At 57.7% G+C, this 23732-nt stretch overlaps 3 protein-coding genes across 4 annotated transcripts; 2 read left to right on the top strand and 1 right to left on the bottom strand.

Annotated features, from left to right (window-relative positions):
- Window positions 1-140: 140 nt before the first annotated feature.
- Window positions 141-4596, bottom strand: TKFC (triokinase and FMN cyclase). Of its 2 annotated transcripts, none has more exons than XM_066187373.1 (18): window positions 4324-4596; window positions 3671-3717; window positions 3396-3585; window positions 3215-3325; window positions 2950-3131; window positions 2800-2878; window positions 2612-2701; window positions 2466-2500; window positions 2285-2369; window positions 2121-2210; window positions 1922-2038; window positions 1642-1761; window positions 1422-1559; window positions 1057-1163; window positions 868-971; window positions 756-789; window positions 560-649; window positions 141-472 (listed from the first exon to the last, which is right to left on the bottom strand). In XM_066187373.1, exons 2-18 carry the CDS (start codon window positions 3674-3676, stop codon window positions 311-313), a joined length of 1740 nt encoding a protein of 579 aa, XP_066043470.1. In that variant the 5' UTR covers window positions 3677-3717; window positions 4324-4596; the 3' UTR covers window positions 141-310. The 2 variants fall into 2 exon arrangements, with proteins under 2 accessions (XP_066043470.1, XP_066043471.1); XM_066187374.1 differs by having other exon boundaries at window positions 3671-3713.
- On the top strand, window positions 4592-16347 carry DDB1 (damage specific DNA binding protein 1). The gene is made up of 27 exons (XM_066187372.1): window positions 4592-4701; window positions 5344-5492; window positions 5582-5698; window positions 6567-6788; window positions 7976-8090; window positions 8186-8283; window positions 8965-9123; window positions 9487-9570; window positions 9722-9838; window positions 10157-10259; window positions 10367-10442; window positions 10522-10630; window positions 10850-11028; window positions 11109-11272; window positions 11353-11460; window positions 11672-11879; window positions 11981-12076; window positions 12248-12359; window positions 12808-12931; window positions 13169-13333; window positions 13670-13764; window positions 13889-14059; window positions 14495-14604; window positions 14754-14923; window positions 15034-15136; window positions 15363-15486; window positions 15777-16347. Exons 1-27 carry the CDS (start codon window positions 4641-4643, stop codon window positions 15858-15860), a joined length of 3423 nt encoding a protein of 1140 aa, XP_066043469.1. The 5' UTR covers window positions 4592-4640; the 3' UTR covers window positions 15861-16347.
- Window positions 16348-17874: 1527 nt separating this feature from the next.
- VWCE (von Willebrand factor C and EGF domains) lies at window positions 17875-23642 on the top strand. The gene is made up of 20 exons (XM_066187371.1): window positions 17875-17984; window positions 18461-18555; window positions 18629-18718; window positions 18982-19110; window positions 19204-19320; window positions 19387-19503; window positions 19821-19949; window positions 20048-20355; window positions 20432-20525; window positions 20615-20697; window positions 20896-20983; window positions 21092-21177; window positions 21344-21461; window positions 21852-21937; window positions 22108-22204; window positions 22273-22355; window positions 22506-22596; window positions 22690-22772; window positions 22884-22974; window positions 23079-23642. The coding sequence occupies exons 1-20, from the start codon at window positions 17875-17877 to the stop codon at window positions 23525-23527; spliced, it is 2544 nt and encodes an 847-aa protein (XP_066043468.1). The 3' UTR covers window positions 23528-23642.
- Window positions 23643-23732: the final 90 nt, after the last annotated feature.

The raw sequence follows: 23732 nt of genomic DNA, 5'->3' as shown, positions 1-23732 counted from the left end.
ACACCCTGGGTTTCCTTCCTCCCCCAGTCACAGGATCCCTGTTCCCATCTCCCTTCCCAGCCTGGAGCAATGGGGAGCACCGCCACACTCCCAAATTCCACCATTCCATCTCTCCAAGCTAGCATGGGGGACACAGAGGGTTACTGGGGGCCACGTCCTAAGGTTTATTGGGAAACACATCCATGAAGGAACACAGGGGGTTATATTGGGATACACCTCCCTGACACATGGGGGGACACAAGGGGTTTTGGGATACATATCTCTATCACTACAGGGGGACACAGATTTTCGGGGATACACATCCCTGTCATTACTGGGGGGTGTCCTGCAGCCCCTCCAGCACTGCTCTCAGCACTGCTGCCACTGCCACAGCCCCGGGATCGGGCTGCTCCAGCCGGGATGAGTGGACGTAGCTGGCTCTGCCCGCCGCAGCCTCCATGTGCCTGGTGGCCTCCGCTGCCGCCTCTGCGCTCTGCCCGGGAAAACAGGGTGTTTTCCAGGATAACAGCAGGGATTCCCATCCAATTTTCCCGCCATCCCAGCTCTCGGCTCTCCATACCTGCACAGCTGCTGCAAGCACTTGGAGCAGGTTGGCACTGGGACTGCGCAGGGAACGCAGAGCCTGTGCGGCTGCAAACAGCGAATCCAGCTGGGAAAAGTGGGAATTAGTCTGGGAGCCAGGGCTGAGGCCAGGTGGGAACTCCCTGGTATCCCCCTGGAATCCTTCCTGGCTCCTGGGCTCTCCCAGCACTCACCATGGTCCGGTCACCTGGCGCAGCTCCTCCATACCTGTGTGGGATGCAGGGAAATTCAGGGGGGATTTGGATTCCCAGGGGGAATTGGGATTCCACGGGCCCTGGCACTGACCTCTGCATGGCCTCAATCCCGGTGTCCATGGCATCAGCCCACGCTGGGAAATCACTGCGGCCGTGCAGGCTCCGGGCAGCTGCCGTCAGGAAGAGCCCGTAGAGCTTTGGGAATACCATCAGTCCCATCCTGGAAAGACCAGGCCAGATGTGTCCCCCCATTCCCACTTCCATTCCCATTCCCACTCACCACTCCAGAAGAGCCTCCCATCTCCTCCAGCACCACATCAGCCAGGGCAGAGAGCAGCTGGGCTGGGGCAGCCGGAGGCGGCCGGGCACGCATCCATTTCCGGATAGCTGTGGGAATGAAAGGGACAGTGGGATGGGGGTGGCCCTGGAGTCACCTGTCCCTCATGGAGACAAGCAGGGACAACCCTCAGTTCCATAGGGAAGCTGCCACTGGATGCAGAGACGTTCCAGGATACAATTACAGGAAGAGGCACGCCAGGTTTCCTTAATCCCAAGAAGGGATGTCCTGGGGAACTCCCCACTCCTGGGAGGTACCATTGGGGTAGCATTCCCCACAATTCCCTGGATAACAGCCCACACACCCACCTTGGGCCGCCCGGGCGTGCGTGTGGCCGCAGTCCCCGTCACCTGCTCCCCGATCCAGCTCATTGAGCTTATCCTGCATATCCAGCAAGGTGCTGCACACCCGCTCCAGGACCCGCTGCACCCGCACCGAGCCGGGCCCTGCGAAGAGGAGATGCATCCCTGCACGTTCCCGAGGGCAACTGAGACACGGGGGGTGTGGCAAGGGACAGGAGCTCTGTACCAGTTCCAGTCTCATCCTGTGGCTTCTTGGGTCCCTCTACTGGTGCTGGAATCTCCTCCCTCCGGGTGGTCGCTGGTCCCGCGAGAAGGTTGGGCCACGCCATGGCGGTGGTCTTGGCATCTGGAAGAGCCAGAGGCTCAGGATGCCACTGGATCCTCACTCGCACACCCAGCAGCCAGGAATTGCACCCCCAGACGTCCCACTGACCTTGTGTCCTGTCACCCAGCACGCGGAAACCCCCGTGCCCCGATCCCAGGCCACATTCCCACTGGTAACTCACCGATGAGCTTCACCAGCTCCTCATCCACCAGCATGAGGGTGAGGGAGACTCCGGCCATTTCCAGCGCTGTCATGAAGGATCCCACCAAGGCCCGGGCGATGCAGATCCCTCGGTTCTCTGCAGGATCCGAGATTGAGATGGTGCGTTCCAAAGTGGCCAGAGCCAAGGAACGGGATCCCAAGCTCCCCTCTGCACTCACCCAGGCAGCGCACAGCAGCTCCAGCCACAATTCCCAGCTCCAGGCAGGACAATCCGCCCAGGTTGTTCACCACGAGCACCACGGAGGATCCTGCAGGATGGGGGGCAGGATGAGACTGGGATCCAGGGGATTTGGAGGAGCACAAGAGGGTTTGAGGGGCTCACCAGGGGTCAGGGACAGGTGGGAGGCATTGGATGGATCCGTCATGTGCTTCAGCATTGTCTCCACAGCCTTATCTGCTGGCAGCACCTGGAGGGGACACGGAGCAGGGAAAGAGCAGAGTGGGAAGGTCTGGAAATAGAGGGATCTGGGAATGGGGAGGAAGCAGCAGAATTCCCCCCTCACCTTCATCCTGCGCACTCCAGCCTCACCGTGGATCCCTATGGAGACAGGGCCATGTCACATCCCAGCCCTGGTGATGCCACCCCAGGGGGACAGGGCCATTCAGACCCTCAGGGACCCAAGGGGGACATCAAGGGGCCGCTCCTCACCCAGCCCCAGCTCCATCTCATCCGCAGCCAGCTGGAACGAGGGCTTGGATCCTGGGATGCTGCAGGGAGACAGGCTGAGACCCAGGGTACCTGTGCAGGTGGGAATGTTCTGTTAAACCTGGGGGGATTTTTTGGATTCAGGGGCTGGGGGACACAGGCCGACATTCCCATGGGATAACACAACGCACCCATGACTTTGGTAGCCGCTGTCACCTTCTTCTCGATCTCATCCAAGCTTGCTCCCGCCTCGGCCAGAGCTCCTGCCACCTGTCCGGGGCAGAGCAGGTGAGCGGACCCCCCAGAATTCCCCAGATCCCCATAAAGGTTCCCGGCAGAACCTTGTGGATGAGGACGGTGCCGCAGATCCCGCGGCGCCCGGCTTTCCCCGGCGTGGTGAAGGCGCAGTCGTCGCCCACCACCACCATCCGCACGTCCGTCCCCTCAGCCCGCGCCCGCTCCAGGGCCATCCCGAAATTCAGCCGGTCCCCGGTGTAGTTCTTCACGATCAGGAGGACCCCGGCTGCAGGACGGATGTAGAGGTAACGGGAACGATGCAGCGCCGGAGGGAGGAACCCCAAAATTCCACCCCGGTGCGTTCCCAACCTGCTCCGGCCTGGGTCACGGCCCGGATGGCCGTCAGGACACTGCCCACAGACGGGGATGCAAACACGGCTCCAGCCACCACTCCGGTCAGCATTCCCTTCCCGACGTAGCCTGTGGAGAGGGGAGAGGGCTCGGCACCGTGTCCGTGGGTGGGGAGTACAGTGGGACAGGGGGGTCTCACCTGCGTGGGCGGGCTCGTGGCCAGAGCCCCCCCCGGAGAGCACGGCCACACGGCCACGGATGGCTGCCAGGTCATTCCGAAGGACCACCCGGTGTCCCTGGAGCAGCCGGAGCCCGGGATTGCAGGCCACCAGCCCAGTCAAAGTGTCGTCGGCACAGCCAGAAACCGTTGTCACCAGTTTTTTGGGGACCTGGGGGGAAAATGGGGAGCAGTGGGGTAGGAAAAGGAGGAATGCCAACCCCACAGGAATGATAATCCCCCTGCTTGAGGCTCACCTCCATGGGAGCGGAGCACAGCACTCGGATCCAAAGACAGAATCTGTCTGGAAAGAGGGCAAGGTCCAGTCTGAAAAGGACAGCGGTCTGGAGGGGGGGGGCTGGGAAGGGCGTGGGGTGGGATGATGTCTGGTGTGATGGTGATGGGAGTGTCTGTTGGGAATGGGGCTGGCATTGGAGTTGTCCCCAAAGAGGGACACCTGCCCAGGCAGCGAGTTCCTTTTGGGATGAGGAGCCAGGATGGGAAACCTCTAAACAGGGACCCTTTTTTTGGGGTGATAGAGGACTGTGATAGCTCCCCCCTTCAAAGAAGGGACCTTTTCCCTTTTGAGATGGGAAATCAGGATGGGACCACGCCCAAACAGGATTTCCCCCCCCCCCCCCCCTTTTTTTTTTTGGTGATGGGGGGACTCCCAAGTTCAGGGATCTCCTCTCAGCGCAGGCCCTGGAGGGATCCACACTACCCCCTCAGAGCGGGGACCCCCACCCCAGCTTTCGGCGGGCACAGAGCCGCTGGGAGCAGGGAGCGGGCAGCACTCTGCCACGTGGGGCCCTCCCTTCTGGACACGGCGTGGGATCAGCGCGGGATCGGCGCGGGACCAGCGCGGATCCCGCGGGTTTTGGGGGAGGCCCTCGCATATCGCCCTCCGCACCTGCGCTCTCCCGGGTCCTCCAGGCGCCCCTCTCGTCTGCTCCTCACGGTCCTCCAGCGGGTTAGAGCGGCTCCTCTCGTCTGCTCCTCGTGGTCCTCCCACCGGGCTAGAGCGGCTCCTCTTATCTGCTCTCGACAGTCCTCCCAGAGGGCCAGAGCGGCCCGTCTCGTCTGCTTCTCCGCGTCCTCTCAGAGGGCTAGAGCGGCCCGGTGCACCCACTTCCCGGAAGTGGCGGCGACGGCGGCAGAGAGGCCCGCGCTCTCCGTTTCCCCCCGGTTTCCCCCGCGCCCCCCCCGGGACCTCCCGGTTCCCCCAGCATGTCCTACAACTACGTGGTGACGGCGCAGAAGCCGACGGCCGTCAATGGCTGCGTCACCGGTACCGCGGGGCGGGGGGTGGCGGGAACGCCCGGTTTTGGCGGGGGGAGGGCGGCTATGGGGTACGGCGGGTCTGGGGGAACGGAGGACACGCGGGGTGGAGGTGCCGGGGGGCGCTGGGAGTCCCGGGGGGGGTTGGGGCACCGGGGAAGGGTTTGGGAGTACGGTGAGGGTTTTGGGATAGGGCGGGGTTTGGGGTTCACGAGTGGGTTTTGGAGTACGAGGGGGTTTGGGAGTACCGGGGATTTCGGTTTGTCGGAGGGTTTTGGGATACCGGAGAGTTTTGGGATACTGGGGGATTTTGGGATAGAGGAAGGATCAATCCGCTCCTGAAATCCATAATAGAAGTGAGAGAGAGTGGGATTTGGGGAAGCTATGGGAACCCCAAGAGGCCTGGAAGTGCTGGGCGTGGTGGGGAGAGACCCCAGGAATGAGGATTCCTGAGGAAAGACAGTGGGAAGAGCATTTCTGCGGAAAACCAAGGAGTGCGGGCTGAGAGGAAGCAGTTGCTGAGAGTGTTTAGCACTGTGGAAGGCACGTGCTGGGATTCTGGGATGCTCCAGGGAGGCTGTGGAAGTGCATCCCAGCACCCCGAGGTGCCAGCTGATGCTCTCCTCCGGGATTCCTTCCCCTCTTTTCCCAGGACACTTCACCTCCGCGGAGGACCTGAACCTGCTGATCGCCAAGAACACCCGGCTGGAGATTTATGTTGTGACAGCCGAGGGGCTCCGGCCCGTCAAGGAAGTGGGAATGTACGGGAAAACCGCCGTCATGGAGCTCTTCCGCCCCAAGGTGGGTGCTGCCAGAGCGGGAGTGGGGCTGTGCCCGCCTGGGAATGCCCACCCCTGGAATTCGCATTGTCCGGATTTTTTTTTGGGCAGGGGGAGAGCAAGGATTTGCTGTTCATCCTGACGGCCAAGTACAATGCCTGCATCCTGGAATACAAGCAGAACGGGGATAGCATCGACATCATCACCCGTGCCCATGGAAATGTGCAGGTGAGGGGGAGTGCAGCGCCTGCACTTGGAATTCCCTTTCCCTAGGGATGGCTTTGCCTTCCCCGTGCAGCAGGATGTTGGGTTTCTGTTCTGTGGGTGGTTCCTTGCCAGCTGCTGGATCTGGGACGGGTCACCTGCGGTCACAGGATGTTTCCAGAGTTAGTCTTGGTTTCTGGGAGGATTTGTGGAATTCTGGGATGGTTTGGGTTGGAAAAGAGACCTCAGAGCTCATCCAGTTCCCTTCTGTGGGCAGGGGCACCTTGTGGTATCCCAGGTCGCTCCAAGCCCCATCTAGCCTGGCCTGGAACACTTCCAGGGATGGGGCAGCCACAATTTCTCTGGGAAATCCATCCCAGGGTCTCATTACCCTCACAGAAAAGGACTTCTTCCTAATATCCCATCTAAACCAGCACTTGGAATCCTGGAATGGTGTGAGATGGACAGGACTTAAAAAACATCTCATTCCACCCTTTGCCATGGATACCTTCCGCTAGGCCAGGATGCTCCAAGCTGTGTCCCTTATGGATTCAGCTATATTCTTGAGAGACTTTGTGGAATAACAAATTAAATTTAAGGAAAATTAAAGCTTAAACTCCCTGTGAGGCCAAATTTTCCCTGGGAAATGAGTCCTGTGGGAATTTGTGGTGAAACTGTGTGGTGTGGGAGCTCTGCCAGGTATGGCAGTTGGAAAGGCATCTCCTCCTTAGGCTTGGTGGCTTCCCAGCTGGAATTCTCAAGCCTGTTGGGAAGCGTGCAAGGAGCCATTCCTCACCTAAGGGCTGGCAACTCACGTCCCTGTTTTTCAGGGCTATTGCCCTGGCACTAATCACCTTTTTCTTTCCTCTCTCTCTCTGGAATTCTCCCTCAGGATCGCATCGGCCGCCCCTCGGAGACCGGGATCATCGGGATCATCGATCCCGAGTGCCGGATGATCGGGCTGCGGCTCTACGACGGCCTCTTCAAGGTCATCCCCCTGGATCGGGAGAACAAGGAATTAAAGGCCTTCAACATCCGCCTGGAAGAGCTGCAGGTCATCGACGTGAAATTCCTTTACGGCTGCCAGGCTCCCACCATCTGCTTCGTCTACCAGGTGCCTGCTTATCCATGGATAACCCAGGTGGAGCCAAGGGCTCCCAAGGTTTTCCAGAGGCTTTTTGTAAGGCAGAATGAGGGATGATTCCGGCTCCTCCCGGTCCATGTTCCTCCATGCTGCCTTTTTCCAGCTCTGGGAGGGAGGAAGCCACACTTTCCCACAAGATTCCTGGGCAGCTCTGCCTTGGATGGGAATTTTCCTTGTTAAACTCCCAGGAGGAACTTAAGGATCTTTCCAGCAAGATCCACAACCAGTCGTTTCCCATAGCGAGACTTGAACCTTTCCTTTAAAAACAAGGCAATGTCTTGCCTGGTATTTTTGGGAGGCGATTCCAGGTGTGTAAAGAGGATTTGTAATCTCTCCCATCACCTGGCTCCTTACAGAGGGAGCATTCCCGGCCTTCTCTGGATGCCTGTTTTGATCCAAAAAGCCTTTGCTGGGCTGAGCAAGGGATTAGCTTTCCTTTGTTAAATTCCAGGCTATCCCAGGCTTAGCTGAAATCCCATGCCAGCAGTGGCTCCATTATTCCTTGTTTGGGCACTGCTGGATCCCTCCAAACTTCCTGGAGGGAAAAAAAATCACTTTGTCACTACATACCTGGAGTTTGGGGGAGTAGCTGGAAAAGTGCTTTTCCAGCTTTAATGATTCCATGATCCATGTCAAAACAACTGGACCCCTTGGAGCAGGATGTCAGTTCTGACTCACAAAGCTCTGGGTTGTTTTGATCCCTGCCTATGGAGGGCAGGATGTTTCCAGGCTGTTTCCTTGATTCTTTCTCCATTTATTACCCATTATCCCAGGACAGCAGGGGCTGAAATAATTTTGGGGAAGTTCTGAAACCACAGGGAAATATGATAAAACCCCCTGAATTCCTGAATGTTTGCAAGAGCTGGAGGAGGAGGTGATACTCCATTATGCCACTTGTTCCCGGGTTGTCAGAGGAACACAAATTCCAGAATACCAGATGTAAAACAATGGAAAATTGCTTTCCAGTCTTTTCTAGCACAGGGATTTCCTCAGGGACTATTTATGTATGGAAAAATTTGGGACAATGGTGGCATGTCGATGTGAGGGAAGATGAGGTGGTGGGAAGCCTCAGAAGCTCCCCAGAATGGTGTTTTTGCAGGAGATGAGGTGGGATCTCCTCACTTCTGGAATCTCATTCTCTTCTGCCTCTCTTCCAGGACCCCCAGGGCCGCCACGTGAAGACATATGAGGTGTCCCTGCGGGAGAAGGAATTCAACAAAGGCCCTTGGAAGCAGGAAAATGTGGAGGCCGAAGCCTCCATGGTCATCGCAGGTTGGGCCTTGTTTTTAAAAGATCTTCCCATGTTTTTCCAGACTGGATGGCTTTTTTCCAGGCAGGCTGTCTCATGTTTGTTGTATGTCCCGCAGTGCCAGAGCCCTTCGGAGGCGCCATTATCATCGGGCAGGAATCCATCACCTACCACAACGGAGATAAATATCTGGCTATTGCTCCTCCCATCATCAAGGTGAGGGCATCCAGGACTGCATCCCAAAAAATACCTCCTTTCCCAGGCCTTCCAGCCAGGAATTCAAACCCCTGTTGTCCCACATGTGGTCTAACAGTGCCACTTACTTGAACTTCCAGAGGTTTGGCTTCCTGGTCCTGTTTTTGGGGACGGAGGGACATCCAAGATCCCTGTGTGCCTCCCCTTTCTGCCGAGTTGTTGGAATTTTGTTTGGTGCCCCGGGAATAGGATTAATTAGGAATTAGTGCATGGTCTGGGCACAATTCCAGGGCACAGCCTGGTTTCATTTCAGGCAGTGGAAAACATGGATGAGCCCCTTGGACACTAGTTCAGAGTAGAAAAGGCTTAAAGATTTTGGGACAGCAATTGGACTTCTGGGTTTTGTGGAAATAACAGGCCGCTTCCCACATTTGGTTGGAGGAGGAAGCACCGATGGCCTGGCTGAGGTGCTGCTCCAAGCTGAAGGAGGGCTGGAATTACCATCCAAAGGTCCTTTAAAGATGGATGTAAGGACGGGGCAAAAATCTTGGGGGATGTAATGAGAATATTGGTGCCTGAAGGTCTCAGTCTGCTCCTGGAGCTCTGGAATGGGTGGGGTACTGGAGCTGGGAGCGTGTCACATGCACAGACCAGTTTGGGGCTGTTCCAGTGGAATCCTAGAATTCCCTGCTTTCCCTGCAGCAAAGCACCATCGTGTGCCACAACCGTGTGGATCCCAACGGATCGCGGTATTTGCTGGGAGACATGGAAGGGCGGCTCTTCATGCTGCTCCTGGAGAAGGAGGAGCAGATGGACGGCACTGTCACCTTGAAAGATTTGCGTGTGGAGCTGCTGGGAGAGGTAGGAATCACCTGGGCCATCCCTGGCACTGGGATTCTCCAGTCTGGAAAGGCTCTGTTCAGGAACGAGTGGGAATTTTGGGAGCCAGAGGTGTTGATGCTTCACATTTGTCACAGCCCTGAACTGTTGGGAAAATTCCCTGTGGGCATTTAAACTTACACCTTCTTCCCTTTTTTTTTTTTTCCTGGCACTTGCACTGGAAGGAGCTTGGACTCTGTGGGATTTATGAAGGGATTTAATCCCCTTCCCATGCCAAGGGTTTTTCTGTTGTATAACAGCTTAGTGGTGGAAGGTGTGTGTGTGTGCCAGGACCTTTCCAATGCCACTGGTGTGTCACCTGCCTCTTCCCGTTTCCTTTCCCAGACATCCATTGCTGAGTGCCTGACTTACCTGGATAACGGAGTGGTGTTTGTTGGCTCCAGGCTTGGAGATTCCCAGCTCGTGAAGGTACGTGGCAGCTCCTGCTCGTGTGTTTCCACAGGACTGGATTTCCATCAAAATCTGGAGACGTGGATGCATTTTCCTGTCTTCTCCTTGCCCGCCCTTTCCCTGCCCTGCTCCTTAAAAGACAGAAGTTGATTCCAGTATTTATTCCCAGCTCAATGTGGACAGCAATGAGCAGGGATCCTATGTGGTGGCCATGGAGACCTTCACCAACCTCGGGCCCATCGTGGACATGTGCGTGGTGGACCTGGAGCGGCAAGGCCAAGGCCAGGTAACATTCCTGCTTTTTCCTCCTCACTGCTGGGAATTTTTGGGTTGGGGTGTCCATAAAATCATTGAATCCCAGAATGGTTTGGGCTGGAAGGGACCTTAAGGATCATCTCATTCCATGGGTAGGGACACCTTCCACTAGACCAGGTTGCTCTAAGCCCTGTCCAGCCTGGCCCTGGTGGATCTTTCAGGTCCCTTCCTACCCAAACCATTCCAGGATTCCATGATTCTAGAAGGGGTTCCCCATTTCCATGATCCCAGAGAAGACTGGGAGAACTTCCCAGCCACAGTTGGTAAAGTCTATTTCCTATTCCTCCAGCTGGTCACCTGCTCTGGGGCCTTCAAAGAGGGATCACTGCGGATCATCCGGAACGGCATTGGCATCCATGAGCATGCCAGCATCGACCTGCCAGGAATTAAAGGTGTGGGAGGCGTTCCACAGCCTGAGAGGGGATGTGGTGGGCATAGATGAGGTTGGGATGTGGAATTGTGAGGAAGTGTGTGAGGAACTGTGGCCTCCTTGTTGCAGGATTGTGGCCACTGAGGTCGGATCCGCACCGGGAGACGGACAACACCTTGGTGCTGTCCTTTGTTGGCCAGACCAGGTAAAGGTGGGACGAGCTGATCCAGGCTCTCAGCCCCATGTCAGAGCAGGAATTAATGGGAACTCCCTTCCCTGCTCAGGGTTCTGATGTTGAACGGCGAGGAAGTGGAAGAGACGGAGCTCACAGGATTTGTGGATGACCAGCAGACGTTCTTCTGTGGCAATGTGGCACATCAGCAGCTGATCCAGGTAATTCCAGCATGAGGAAAGCATGGATATGGCTCTCCTGGTGTCATACAGATCATGACATATCCAGGGAAGAGGTTGGAGTGCTTCTCTGACGTGATGGGATCAGCAAACAGGATCCTGGGTTCATGTTTCTAAGGGATGTGGAAAGAGGGAGGTTCTTGCTGTGCCACCCACCTTGGAAACACTGTTTTCCATGATGTTTCCTGTCTCTTTTCCCAGATCACCTCTGCCTCAGTGCGACTGGTCAGCCAGGAGCCCAAATCCCTGGTGAGTGAGTGGAAAGAGCCCAATGGGAAGAACATCAGCGTTGCTTCCTGCAACAGCAACCAGGTGGTGGTGGCTGTGGGAAGAGCCTTGTACTACCTGGAAATCCGGCCCCAGGAGCTCCGGCAGATCAGGTGAGCCCACATCCTGAGGCCTCTTGGGATGCCAGGATTTGGGATCCAGGCAGACACCTGTCCTCCCTTCTTCCTGCCAGCTGCACAGAGATGGAGCACGAGGTGGCCTGCCTGGACATCACCCCCCTGGGAGACTCCAACGGGATGTCCCCGCTCTGCGCCATCGGGCTCTGGACCGACATCTCTGCCCGCATCCTGAAGCTCCCGTCCTTCGAGCTGCTGCACAAGGAGATGCTGGGAGGAGGTAGGAGCCTCCCACAGGTGACAGTGATCACTGTCAGTGTCCTGAGCAGCCTCATCCATCCCTTTTCCTGCTTCCCACAGAGATTATCCCTCGCTCCATCCTGATGACAACCTTCGAGAGCAGCCACTACCTCCTGTGTGCCCTAGGGGATGGAGCTCTCTTCTACTTCGGCCTCAGCCTCGAGACAGGTGACCTTTTCCTTTCCTTTCCAGTTTTTTAGGAAAGATCCTCCTTGCTTTCTCAGCCTTATGCTCAGGTGGAACTGGCTGTAGGCTGGGGCATTTCTCCAGCACACTGGAGGAAGGAGATGGATTCTTAAATCTGGGATGTGCTTACCCGCACTTTGTGTTTCTCTGAGGTGTTGTGGCATATCCCAGTCCCTTTTCCCTTTGAATCCAGGCTTGCTGAGTGACAGGAAGAAGGTGACCCTGGGCACGCAGCCCACGGTGCTGAGGACATTCCGCTCCTTGTCCACCACCAATGTGTTCGCCTGCTCCGACCGCCCCACCGTCATCTACAGCAGCAACCACAAGCTGGTCTTCTCCAATGTCAACCTCAAGGAGGTCAACTACATGTGCCCCCTCAATTCCGACGGATATCCCGACAGGTGAGTCTGCCACCGGTTCCTGATCCTAAGGGATATGGAAAAGAGAGGTGGTTCTTGCTGTTTCACCCAGTGTTTTCCATGATTTTTTTTTTTCCCACAAGTTTGGCCTTGGCCAACAACAGCACCCTGACCATTGGCACCATTGATGAGATCCAGAAGCTGCACATCCGCACTGTTCCCCTATATGAGTCGCCCAGGTGAGGATTCCTGGGATGAGAATTCCTGGGATCAGGGTGCTCTGTTGCACAGGACGAGGGCTGGGACGATGTTGCCATCCCAGGAGCAAACAAACAGCTCTAGTTGCTTCCAGAGTTCTTGGAATGGCCTTTTCCGGCTCTCCCACCCACGTGGCTCTGTTTATCCCACAGGAAAATCTGCTACCAAGAGGTATCCCAGTGTTTTGGGGTGCTCTCCAGCCGGATCGAGGTGCAGGATGCCAGTGGAGGCACCACGGCACTCAGACCCAGTGCCAGCACCCAGGTGAGATCCCAGGCTGGGTCATCCCTGTGCTGTGGGGATCAGAATTTCTGATCCAGGTTTTCCTTGATGGTCCTCCCTTCCAAAGCTGTGAGTCCAGTCCAGGTCCTCAGCCGGGGAGGAATGGGATGGTGGGGTCTTTATAAGGGGGTGGCACAGCCACTGTTCCACCTGATCCACTTTATTTTTGGGTGCTACTTTTTCCATATCTGATACAGGCTTCTGTGTGATCTCCAAGATTTTCCTTTTCCCAAGGATCTAGCTCTGGAAGCCACAGCTCTGTGTAAACTCAGATTAACACCATCACTCTGCCCTGCAGGAGGGGGAGTGTGTCCTTGTACTCATTCCTTGCTCCACATGTTCTCCCATCCTTTTTCCCGCTCATTGGCTGCCTGAGGCTGTGTGGATATCCACGTAGCACTGGGATGTCACGGATTTTCCTGTTTCCCAGGCCTTGTCCAGCAGCGTGAGCACCAGCAAGCTGTTTTCCAGCAGCACAGCTCCACACGAGACATCTTTTGGAGAGGAGGTGGAAGTGCATAACCTGCTCATCATAGACCAGCACACCTTCGAAGGTACCTGTCCCATCCCAGAATCCAGCTCTTCCCGTCCTGGAGAAGCCATGGGGAGTTTCAGCCAAAGCATTTTCTTTGAGGAACATCAGCCATAAGGTTTAGGGAATACCAGTTTTTGATGACAAAAGGTGGTGGGGAACGGGACAAGGAATCTCTAGGATGCATCTTAAGCTTTCAGTCTAAGGACTTTGGGGATCCCAGTTGTTCCTCCCTTTCCCACTTCTATTTTTTCTCCAGTGCTCCATGCTCACCAATTCTTGCAAAACGAGTACGCCCTCAGTCTGGTCTCCTGCAAGCTGGGAAAGGATCCCAACACCTACTTCATTGTGGGCACTGCCATGGTGTATCCCGAGGAAGCGGAGCCCAAGCAGGGCCGGATCGTCGTCTTCCACTACTCTGATGGTAAGAACAAGGTGTTCTCACTTGGAAAAATCCAGCTTTTCTTGGTGAGATCAGGGATGAGCTCCTCAGGCCCCAAGAGAGCTTGTGTCCCAGAAGCAGGCAGTTTTTCTCAAAGAATCTGTTGGGATCTGTAGGTGCAGTGTTCCCTTTCCCCCTGTCTCCTAGAGAAGCCCAAGAATCCCTCACCAGCCCTGGATTATGGGATTTGCTTTCCATGTCACTTGTCCCCCTCAGAGACAGTTTTTAAGGAAGCTAAATTCAGGCCAGCTCAGCTGACCCCCCTTGACTTCCCACCCTTTGGATAAACAACCCAAGTAATGCCTGGCTTTATTCCAGGGAAGTTGCAGAGCCTGGCTGAGAAGGAGGTCAAGGGAGCTGTGTATTCCATGGTGGAATTCAACGGGAAGCTGTTAGCCAGCATCAACAGCACGGTAGGCAAGGCCCTGACTTTTCTGGGGAGGGTGTTTGTGGGTCTGGATGTCAGCCAGGTGTCTGTTGAGGAGCATTTTCCAGCTCCCATGTGGGGGGAATCCTGATCCGTGTGCCATCCTCCAGGTCCGCCTGTACGAGTGGACAGCAGAGAAGGAATTGCGCACGGAATGCAACCACTACAACAACATCATGGCCCTGTACCTGAAAACCAAGGGGGATTTCATCCTAGTGGGAGACCTCATGCGCTCCGTGCTGCTCCTGGCCTACAAACCCATGGAAGGGAATTTCGAGGAGGTATGGAAGCGGTGCCAGGAATCCATTCTGACAGCTCTGGGCACAGGGAGGGGATAAAAGGAGGAGTTTGGCTCGACTGGATAAGGTTTGACATGGATCCCGCAGTTTCCAGGGAACTGGCTGTGGGAAGAGCAGCTGGTGCCTGGTGGGTGGGAGGTGCCATCTGGGATGCCTGGTGTCCATTTGGAATGGAGGCTTAAATTGCTGGAGTGGCTTTGGCATAGGCTGCTCCACACTTTCCCAGGAGGTTATCCAAGTGCTACTTGAACTAGGACCATTTCCAGGAGTCCCTTTCCTGCTCAGCTGCTTCCTGGAGCAGAAAGGGACATGCTGGATCCTGCCTCACTACTGAACATTGGTGTTGGGGGGGATGAGGATGCAGGAACCCAGGCCAGGCCACCTGGACACAGCATGTCTCTTCTTGGCCCCTTCTAGATTGCCCGGGATTTCAATCCAAACTGGATGAGCGCCGTGGAGATCCTGGATGATGATAATTTCTTGGGAGCGGAGAATGCTTTCAATCTGTTTGTGTGCCAGAAGGACAGGTGAGCTGGATCGGATGGATAGGGAATGGGAATTGGGATGGGAAGGGATGGGACCTTGAGGAAAACTGGAGGAGCATTCCCAGCTTTTGGGAGTAAGGGAAAGTTTTGGAGTGCCCCCATCCAGGACTAAGCAGTGTTTGGGATTCCAGCGCGGCCACAACGGATGAGGAGCGGCAGCACCTGCAGGAAGTGGGATTATCCCACCTGGGAGAGTTTGTCAATGTCTTCTGCCACGGATCCCTGGTCATGCAGAACTTGGGAGAGACTTCCACACCCACCCAGGGATCCGTGCTCTTTGGCACTGTCAATGGAATGATCGGTAAGGAGCGGGGGCTGAGGATTCCCTGCAGAATCCTGGAATGGTTTGGGTTGGAAAGCTCATCCAGCTGCACCCCCTACCACATTCCCATGTCCGTTATTCCCATGCAGGCCTGGTGACATCCTTGTCGGAAAGCTGGTACAACCTGCTCCTGGACATGCAGAACAGGCTCAACAAAGTCATCAAGAGCGTGGGGAAGATTGAGCATTCCTTATATCCTTTGGCATTCCAGCCAGGAGCCTGTGCTGGGTGGGGTTTACCAGCTGGAGAGGGTGGGAGCAGGTTTGCTGGCGCCCTCAGAAATCATGGAATTAAAGTTGGGAAAGCCCTCCGAGACCATAGAGTCCAACCGTTAACCCAGCACTGCCATCCCACCACTCAATAACCATGTCCAGGGCTGCTGTTACTTCCTGTGGATTTGGCTCCTTGACAGTGGCACCTGGAGATCATTCCACACCGAACGGAAGACGGAGCCCGCCACAGGATTCATTGATGGAGACCTGATCGAGAGTTTCCTGGACATCAGCAGGCCCAAGATGCAGGAAGTGGTGGCAAACCTGCAGGTGAGCTCAGGAATGTGGGCTTGGATCCTTCAAGGACCTTGCTCAGGAATCCAGGCTCAGTAAATGGTGGAATTGTAGAGTTAGGGAATGGTTTGGGTTGGATGGGACTTAAGGACACCTCCCACTAGACCAGGTTGCTCCAAGGCTTGTCCAGCCTGGCCCTGGAGCTCTTCTAGAGATGGGGAAGCCATCGCCTCTCTGGAAAATCCTAAATCCACACCTTCCTGAATCATCTGGGAACGTTTTTTGGCACCTGCCAATGTCTCCAATGCCTTTTCCTCCCTGTGCAGATTGACGATGGAAGCGGGATGAAGAGGGAAGCCACCGTGGATGACCTGATAAAGATCGTAGAGGAGCTGACCCGGATCCATTAGCAGGATTCGGGATTGTTCCCTACCCCTCCCCTCCACACGGAGCAAAGGGAATCCTTCCCCAGCTGTGCCCAACACCGGCAGCAGCAGCCGGAGGGGGACGGAATCTCACAGGGGGAGCAGCTTGTTAGGAATTTGGGGGGGTGTTGGTCATCTCCTACTGGGATTCATGGATTCTGCAGATTTGGCTGTGCCCAGAGCTGTCCCGTGGGTGATCCACTGGGATCTGATGCCCTCACCTCGATTCTCTTTTCCCTGGTGTCCTTAGATATTTTATTACTTTTTTTGGCTTTTGGTTTTGCTTTTGATCCCCTTTTTTTGGGTTTTTTTTTGGAAGGGGAATCAAAGCTGGAGGAGCAGCCGAGGCTGGAGCTGAGGGGGGTAAATCTCTCTCCATATGATCCATGCCTTGCTCAGGGCAGGAAGTTCTGGGAAGTTCAAGCTGTTGCTGGTTTCGGAGTTTTACCAAATAAAGTAGTCCAAGAGGAAAGATCCGTGTCCTGAGGAATAATGATATCCATGTCCTCGGCTCTGGGATCTTGGGGACACCTGTTTTCCAGGTGCATTTTGCTAGCTTTTCTTGGATTTGTAGGAAATTTTAGTTCCTTGTCTGTTTGCCAGTGGCACTGTGAGTGCCTGGAGAGGTAGATTGTAATGGAATTTTTTGGGAAAGCTGGATTTTCTGGCCTCTGGCTACTCATTAATAGTTCTCGTGGTCTCCCACCTCCTTCACATCTCTCATGGAATTTGGGTGTTATCCTGGATCTTTCCATGCTCTCCCCAGCCCGGACCTTCACCGTAACTGCTGGTTAAGCACCCCCCAAGTCCCATTCCATGCGTGTTTTTTCCGAAATCCTCCCCCTCCCAGAGACAGCTCGTGCTGGAAGCATCCCTGGCTCCCACTTCCATCTCGTATTTTCAGAGCAGGCCACAAGGACAAGGCTATATTTGGACATCTCTCCAAGAGCTGGGGGAGCAGGGAGTGACCTTGGACTCTGTGCTGCTGCTTTTATTACCTTGGGCTCTGTTTACCTGCCTGGAGCAGCTTGTTCCCAAATTTTGGAAGGCCCAGGGAGCGGCACAGCCTGGATCTTGGAAGAGCTCTCCTTTTCCCACCAAAACCAGGGGTGCTGGTGCCAAGGAAATGTTGACACCCTGCTTTTTTTGAATCATTGTTTATCCACTGCCACTGGTCATGGAGCTGCCTCTCAGGGATTTGCGATCACATTCCCTTAACACAGGAGCTCCCCACGGCTGCATTGGTTTCCTAAAAAAATGGCGTGACACCCCCCTCCCTCTCCCCCCCCCCCCCCGTGGTTTCCATTTGGAAGGGGGCTGTGTCTTGCCTGAGTGATCCCAAACCTTGGGCAGGATCTCGTGGGGAGAAACTCATGCTGGATTGGGAATTTCAGAGGCAGCAGCACCCTTTGCTCCATGGGATCAATCATTTACCTGCCTCCGACCTTCGCTTCATTCCCTGCCCTGGGATGAGGGCACGGGGCTGGGGGGGATCTGGGGGTCACCGGAGCGGGGTGTCCCACAGCATCCCTTTCCCTCCTGGATGCATCCCACCCTCCCGGCTCCACTTGGCCCCTTTCTCCGCCGCGTGGGTCCCCGTGCAGGGCTGGGAAGGCGGCCCAGCGCCTCCAGGAGAAGGAGGAGGGGTGGGGAGAGGCCATGCCGGAGCTTTGCCAGATGTGGGAAAGGAGAGAAGGGGGGACGCCTTTCCCGCTGCTTCCCAAACCTAGCGGGGACCCCCTTGCCCGGCCCGCAGCCAGGGCAGGAGTGGCCGGGAAGCCACCACTCGCCCCAGTTGAACGGGACAGCCTTGGGGTGACCCCAGACCCCCGGTGTGGGTTTGGGGGGGGTGGGTGGGTGCCGCTGGCGACCCCCCCGCTCTCGCCCCCCTCCAATCCCGCATTGTTCCCGGCTCGGCGGGAGGAGGAGGAGCAGGGCCAAGGGCCAGCGGGAAGGCAGGCGGGAAGGCGGGCGCCGGGACGTGCTGGAGCCGCCTGTCATGTTGGTGGAGCTGCTCTTCCAGGCTGCCTGTGTGTCCCTGTTCCTCTCCAGCGGCCAGGGCAGGGTGTATCCCGCGAGGAAGAAGCCGGCCAGCTTTGCCGTGGAGAGGTAGCTGGATCCCCCCCTTTTCCTTCTCCCTCTTCCAGCTACACCTGGGATGGGCAGCGTTCCGAGCTCCGGCTATATCCCTGCCTCCAGCTGCAGGAGGGCTTGGCCAGAGGGGTCCCAGCCGGAGGGGCTGGCACCCCGCAATTCCCTCCCTCTTCCCAGGTCTAGGGGAGCATGACACTGCTCCCCACATCCCTGTCCTTTTCCCCACATCCCTGTCTTGCTCCCCGTATCCCTGCCCGGCCAGGGAACGCTTCTCCCATCACCACGTGCTGGGATGTTCGGGATGACTGGGAAGGTTGCTCCCTCTCTGTCCCATCTTATCCTACCTTCCTCTGATCCGTGCCATGCTCTGCTTCCCGGTAAATGGGCACATCCTGACTGCTCTGATTGTCCTCCTGTCCTCGCATTCCTGGGACCTTTGCTCCATGCGAGGGGCTCAGGACAGGGCAGCCTCAGGCTCTGGTGTCCCACAGGCGCCGCGTGGGGCCCCACGTCTGCTTCCCAGGCTCCAGCAGCGGATGTTGTCCCGGCTGGATGCTGTCCCCGGGCAGTGGGAAGTGCACCCTGCGTGAGTATAGGGGTCTGGGGGACTCATGGTGGTCCTGTTCCCATTCCCAGAGCTCCTGTTCCCATTCCCACAGCACTCTGCTCCTTTGGCTGCAGTGGTGGTTCCTGCATCGCTCCCAACCTTTGCATGTGCCCGGATGGAGAGCAGGGAATCACCTGCCCAGGTACTGAGACGGGGCTATGCTGGATGCCCTTCCCCTTCCATGCCATGAATCCCAAGGGACAGAGATGGCCACAAATCCATGGGCACTGTCCCCAACCCTCCTCCCTTTCCGTGCCACAAATCCCAGCAGATGGAAGTGACCGTGTCTCCTTGTCACCTCTCCCTGGCACTGGCCCCATCCCTGGGGGATCCATGGAGCGAGATGGGAAGCGAGTGGTCCTGGGGTGGCATGGGTACCCCATGGATGCTGTTTTCGTGTTCCAGAACCGCCAGGAACTTGTGGAGAGTACGGCTGTGACCTGTCCTGTAACCACGGCGGCTGCCAGGAGGTTGCCCGTGTGTGTCCCGTTGGCTTCTCCATGGCCGAGATGGCCAACGGTGTCCGCTGCACCGGTGAGTGGGAATGGTATATCCCAAGGGAAGTGGGCATCCCGATGGGAGTGGGCATCCTGGTGGTGCCCACATCCCAAATCTGTGTCCCCCTAGACATCGATGAGTGCCAGAGTGCGGCCTGCGAGGGGACCTGCGTGAACACGGAGGGCGGATTTGCCTGCGAGTGCGGAGCTGGCCGGGAGCTCTCTGCTGACCGCCGCAGCTGCCGGGGTGCGCGGGGTCCTGGGGGGGCGGCCAGGGCTCCCGAAGGATCCTGACCCTCATCCCAACCCCCAGACATGGATGAATGCCAGACCACGCCATGCCAGCACCGCTGCGAGAACAGCTTGGGCAGCTACCGCTGCTCCTGCCGGCCCGGATACCACCTCCACGGGAACCGGCATTCCTGCGTAGGTGAGCACCAGGACGGGGCCCTTCCCATCGGTCCTGGGGCATGGAGGTGGCCCTGAGCCCCTGAGCACTGTGCCACACCTCCTTCCCTCTCCATGCCATGAATCCCAAGGGATGCAGGTGGCTGTGAACCTGTGGGCACTGTGCCAGAACCCCTTCCTACATCATGCCACAAGTCCCAAGGGATGGAGGTGTCCCTCAGCCCATGATCACAGTGCTGCCACCTCATCCTCATCCCTGTGCGGGCCATGCTGAGAGCCCATCCCGGTGCTCCGGGCTCTTTCCTGGGCCACCTCCTGCCACATTCCTTTATCCTGCAGATGTGGACGAGTGCCGGCGGCCTGGCACGCGCCGCTCCTGCCAGCACAGCTGCCACAACATTCCCGGCAGTTTCCGCTGCTCTTGCCGCCCCGGATACCGGCTCAGCGCGGACAAGGTGTCCTGTGAAGGTATCCGTGTCCTTCTCCTGGTTGAGGGAGCAGAGTGGGGTGCTCCCATCTCCTGCCTGCCCCAAGTGATGTCTCTGCCTTCCTAATTTCCTTCGTAGGGTACCCCAAATCTATCCTGGCCCCGTCGCCCATCCTGCAATCCCTGCAGCATCCACCCACCCTTGTCCTGCTCCCTCCCGGCTCCCACCTGCTCCCGAGGGGCTCCCCCTCTCCCCACCTCCCTGTGGCAGCTCCTGGTACCCAATTCCCTCCCTCCTCCCCATCCGTGTTCCCTGAGCCATCCCCACGTGCCATGGGAGCCCCTGGCACCTCCATCCCACCATCCCATCATTGTTGGCACCGGGGGATCCCTCGGGAGCCCGGCGCTCACTGGACAGAGCCGAGATGCCAGAGCTGCACCTGCCAGGTGAGCATCCCGTCCTCCCACCCCTTCCCATGGCACCATCAAGACCTTGGATGAACCACCCCACGTGTCCTGGCAGGGAGGACGAGTCCTCTGTGACACTGTGAGCTGCTCCGTTCCCTGCTCCCATCCGCTTCCCGCTCCGGCTGGGGCTTGCTGCCCCACCTGCACAGGTGACTCCCGGCCCCCCTGATCCCCCCAATTCCCAGGATGGCCCCCCTTGAATTCCCAGGGGGACACCCCTGACCCCCATGGCTTGCAGGGTGCCTGCACGAGGGGGTGGCCAGGGCCGAGGGCGATGTCTTCTCCCCGTCTGATGGAAATTGCACCATCTGTGTCTGCTTGGTGAGCTGGATTGGGGTGGGAGAATCCCCCCTCATCCCTGGGAACCTCCCAGAACTGGAGACCCTTATCCCTGGGGACCCTCATACTGCATCCTGGCTCAACTATGGATTGGGATGCTCTAAAGTGGATGACACCCTCCCATCATCCCTCCATGGGGAATCAGGGTCCTCTTTCCCAGCCCCACGCTCCCCTCCACAGGCTGGGAATGTCTCCTGCCTCTCCCCGGAATGTCCCCCAGGATCCTGCCCCAGCCCCTCTCCAGCTGACTGCTGCTCCTGCAATCCAGGTGATCCCAGGACCCCCCGTCTGGGGGTGTGAGGACCCCTGGGCTGGGCTGGGGGTTAGGGAAGAGCCACGCTTGGCTCTCCAACCCTGCTCCTTCCCCTTTTCCCAGAAAAGTGCAATTTCCGGGGACGCACATATGCACACGGAGCCCGGTTCAGCCTGGATGGGGACGACTGCACCACCTGTGTCTGCCAGGTGGGTCCTGGATGTCCCCAGGGATGAGGATCCCCAAAGCTGGGAGGTCTCCTGGGATGAAGATCCCCAGGGATACTCCAGTGCTTCCCTGCACCTGCTGGGGGAATCCCAGCTTTGCTCGGGGCTGACGGTAGGGACAGCATGTGACCCATTCCCGTGTTCCCAGGGAGGAGAGGTGGAATGTTCCTTCACTCCCTGCCCCATGCTGGATTGTCCCCAGCACCAGCGGCACCTGGGTCCTGGGCAGTGCTGCTCCACCTGCCGGGATCCTCCGGCCCCTGCCGGTGAGTTGGGATGAGGGACACAGCTGGGAGTGGGCAGGGAGAGACAGGGAGAGGGATGAGGGGGAAAAGCTAGGGGAAAGGAGAATGGCATGACATGGGAAGAACAGCTGGGATAGAGGATGTGGGGGAAGCTTGGGGATAGGGAGAGTGGGATGTTGGGATATTTGGGGATGGGATGTGGGGAAGGGGAGGGTGGGATGAGGGGGGACAGCTGGAGACAGGGAGGGTGGGATGTGGGAGACACCAGTTAGGTGGGATATGGGAATACTTGATGATGAGAAGGGTGGGAGATAGGAAATGCGTAGGAACAGGGAGGGTGGAATATAGGGAACCCTTGGGGACAGGAAGGGTAGGTTTTACCAGACAGCTGGGAAGAGGGATCCTACCCAGGTTGCTTCCTGGATGACAACGGCGTGGAGTTTCCTGTCGGACAGATCTGGTCTCCGGGCGATCCCTGTGAGTTATGCATCTGCCAGGTGAATGAGAACCTGCTCTGCTTCATTCCCTCTTCCCCATTCCTGCTTCAGCGCACGGCTCCTGCCCCATTCCCGCCCTCAGGATGCCCGTGGCCTGGCAGGCCCTAAATCCCCCGAATCCGGCGGGTTTGGGAATCCCGAGATGTCTGTCAGGGTGTTCCCGCCTGCAGGCAGATGGCTCCGTGAGCTGCCAGCGCACGGATTGTGTGGAGACGTGTCCTTATCCCATCCGCATTCCCGGGCAGTGCTGCCCCGACTGCTCTGCAGGTGAGGGCGCGCCCGGGATTCCGGGATTCTGAGCCGCCCGGGGACCACCTGAGCCCCTCTCCCCGCAGGCTGCACCTACATGGGGAGGACCTTTTCCAACAACGAGACCTTCCCGTCGGCGCTGGATCCCTGCCTGAGCTGCATCTGCCTGGTGAGGGCTGGGCCGGGCATTCCCAGAGGATTTGCGGCTCCCGCCCCGTGGGCTGAAGCCCGGTTTTTGGCTCCGTTGCAGGGAAAAGCTCCGGGGGCGCTCCGGGGTTCCTAATGCCCGGCCCTCGGGGGTCTCTCCCGTCTCTCGCAGCTGGGCTCAGTGGCCTGCTCGCCTCTGGAATGTGCCATCGTGTGCTCCTACCCCTTCCACCCCGAGGGTCGGTGCTGCCCCGTCTGTGAGGGTACGAGCTCGGGCAGGTCCCCCAAATCCCCCTGGAGCCCCCCAAAATCCCCCTGAGCCCCCCAAAACCCGCTCTGGACCTTGGTCCCTGCAGATTGCAACTACCAGGGCAGGAAGGTGGAGAACGGCCAGAGCTTCATTCCCGAGGGACAGCCCTGTACCCGCTGTACCTGCCAGGTGAGACCTCCCACCCATTCCCATGGGATGCCTGTGTCCTTAGAGTGCCTGTGCCAGTGCCATTGGATCCCAGGAAGGGCTGGCAGGGCTGGCTGATCCCTGTTTTTCCAGCTTGGAGAGGTGAGCTGTGAGGAAAGGCCGTGCCCCCGCTCCTGCTCTGAGCCTCACACGCTGCCCGTGGGCTGCTGCCCATCCTGCCCAGGTAATGGGATCCCTGGATCCATCCCCGGGCACCTGGATGTGCCCCCTCCAGATTGGGGGCGCCGGGAAAGAGGTGGGTGCTGACCAAAATCCTCCCTCCATCAGACACAGGCATCCAGCTCCTGCTGCAGGGCAGTGACCAGTCCCCATCCTCACCCTCATCCCAGTCCCCATCCTCATCCCCATCCTCATCCCCATCCCCATCCCCATCCTCACCCCCATTCTCATCCCAGCCCCCAGTCCCTGAAGATTCACCCCCTGGCACCCCTCAACACCTCCGCTACCGCCTGGCCCAGCTCCTGCTTCCCACCACGCTCCCCCTCGGCCCCTCTCCAGGGATTTGGGGTGCTGGGAAGCCCCCTCCAACTACTCCGAGTCCCTCTGGAAATGCCTTGGCACCCACTGTGCCCCCTGACCCCCTCTGTGAGGCCACAGTCCCCCCCGATCCCACAGGCAGCCCTGAGGCTCAGGGATCCCCCAGGAATGAGGATCCCTCTGCAGTGCCATCGGACAGCCCCAGGTTCCAGGTGCCAGGTGTGCCTGGAATGCCGTGAGGAGGAGGAGGAGGATGAAGGAAAGGAGGAAAAGGGGGTCTGCAGGACCAGCAGGCCTGGCCCTGGGGAGGGGGCAGCTGTCCCCCTGCCACCAATAAAGTCACTCTGGTATTTATTCCCTGTCCCCTCATCCCTGCACCTGCCAGCACGTGGAGCCCTGGGGCTTGTCCTCTGGGAATTTTGGGATAAATGGCTTTCCAGGATG

Source organism: Chamaea fasciata, unplaced genomic scaffold (genome assembly GCF_029207755.1).
Source record: "Chamaea fasciata isolate MVZ Bird 193981 ecotype frontalis unplaced genomic scaffold, bChaFas1.0.hap1 SCAF_7, whole genome shotgun sequence".
In the NCBI taxonomy this organism is placed as follows: Eukaryota; Metazoa; Chordata; class Aves; order Passeriformes; family Sylviidae; genus Chamaea; species Chamaea fasciata.
Note: the sequence above shows the minus strand (reverse complement) of the source record. Positions and strands in the feature narration are given on the sequence as shown.